At 68.9% G+C, this 1,274-nt stretch overlaps 1 protein-coding gene across 1 annotated transcript in view; it reads right to left on the bottom strand.

The window, feature by feature from the left end:
- Positions 1-673, bottom strand: part of LOC102089228 (natterin-4) — a 6,770-nt gene extending 6,097 nt beyond the window's left edge. The window contains exons 1-2 of the mRNA XM_065044427.1: positions 635-673; positions 194-391 (exon numbers count right to left, since the gene is read on the bottom strand). Coding sequence (XP_064900499.1) covers positions 194-391; positions 635-673 — 237 coding nt within the window. The remainder of the gene's footprint in view (positions 1-193; positions 392-634) is intronic.
- Between the last annotated feature and the right edge of the window lie 601 nt (positions 674-1,274).

Here is a 1,274-nt window from a genome sequence, read left to right on the forward strand (position 1 = left end):
TGGACAATGGGGTGTTGGGGGTTCGGGGGGGTTTGGGGGACAATGGCGGGTTTGGCGGACAATGGGGTGTTGGGGTTTGGGGGGTTTGGGGGCAACGGGGGGTTGGGGGATCCCAGGGGCTCTAGGGGGCTGATTTGGGGGTCGGGGTGTCCGGGGCCGCAGGTGCCGTGTCCCCCGCGCCCGCCCCCGTTGCGGGGCCGCCGCCGGTGCCGCTGTCGCGGGTGTCGCGGGTGTCGCCGCCGTCGCGGGTGTCGCCGCCGTCGCGGGTGTCGCCGCTGTCGCGGGTGTCGCTGCGGTGCCTGTGTCGCTGCGCTCGCACTCGGCGCTGCTGCTGCCGCTCCCGGAGCTGCTGCTGCTGCTGCTGCTGCCGCCGCGGCCGCCGCGGGGCGCCCTGCGGGGGGGTGGCCGAGGGGGCGCTGCGGGCGCTCTGCCCCCCCGGGACACTCTGAGACACGCTGACCCCCCCGGGACATATTGAGACCCACTGACCCCCCCGGGACACATTGAGACCCCCCGGGACACATTGAGACCCACTGACCCCCCCGGGACACGTTGATACCCACTGACCCCCCCGGGATACATTGAGACCCACTGACCCCCCCGGACACATTGATAACCCCTGACCCCCCCCCACCCGGGACCCATTGATACCCCCTGACCCACCGGGATCCATTGATACCCCTGACCCACCGGGATCCATTGATACCCACTGACCCCCCCGGGACACATTGAGACCCACTGACCCCCCCGGGACACATTGAGACCCACTGACCCCCCCGGGACCCATTGATACCCACTGACCCCCCCGGGATCCATTGATACCCCCCCGGGACACATTGATACCCACTGACCCCCCGGGACACATTGATAACCCCTGACCCCCCCCGGGACACATTGAGACCCACTGACCCCCCGGGACCCATTGATACCCCCCCGGGACACATTGAGACCCACTGACACCCCCGGGACCCATTGATACCCCCCGGGACACATTGATACCCACTGACCCCCCCAGACACATTGATACCCACTGACCCCCCCTGGGACCCATTGATACCCCCCAGGACCCATTGATACCCACTGACCCCCCGGGATACATTGATACCCCCCGGGACACTCTGACCCCCCCGGGACACCCTGAGACCCCCCAGGGACACATTGACCCCCCCGCCCTTGTCCGGGCCCCGCCCACTTCCCAAGGCCCCGCCCCCAAATTGACAGTGTGAGGCTGAATGAGCACTCCAGGCCCCGCCCCCTCGCCCAGACCACGCCCC

Source organism: Columba livia, chromosome 39, assembly GCF_036013475.1.
Source record: "Columba livia isolate bColLiv1 breed racing homer chromosome 39, bColLiv1.pat.W.v2, whole genome shotgun sequence".
In the NCBI taxonomy this organism is placed as follows: Eukaryota; Metazoa; Chordata; class Aves; order Columbiformes; family Columbidae; genus Columba; species Columba livia.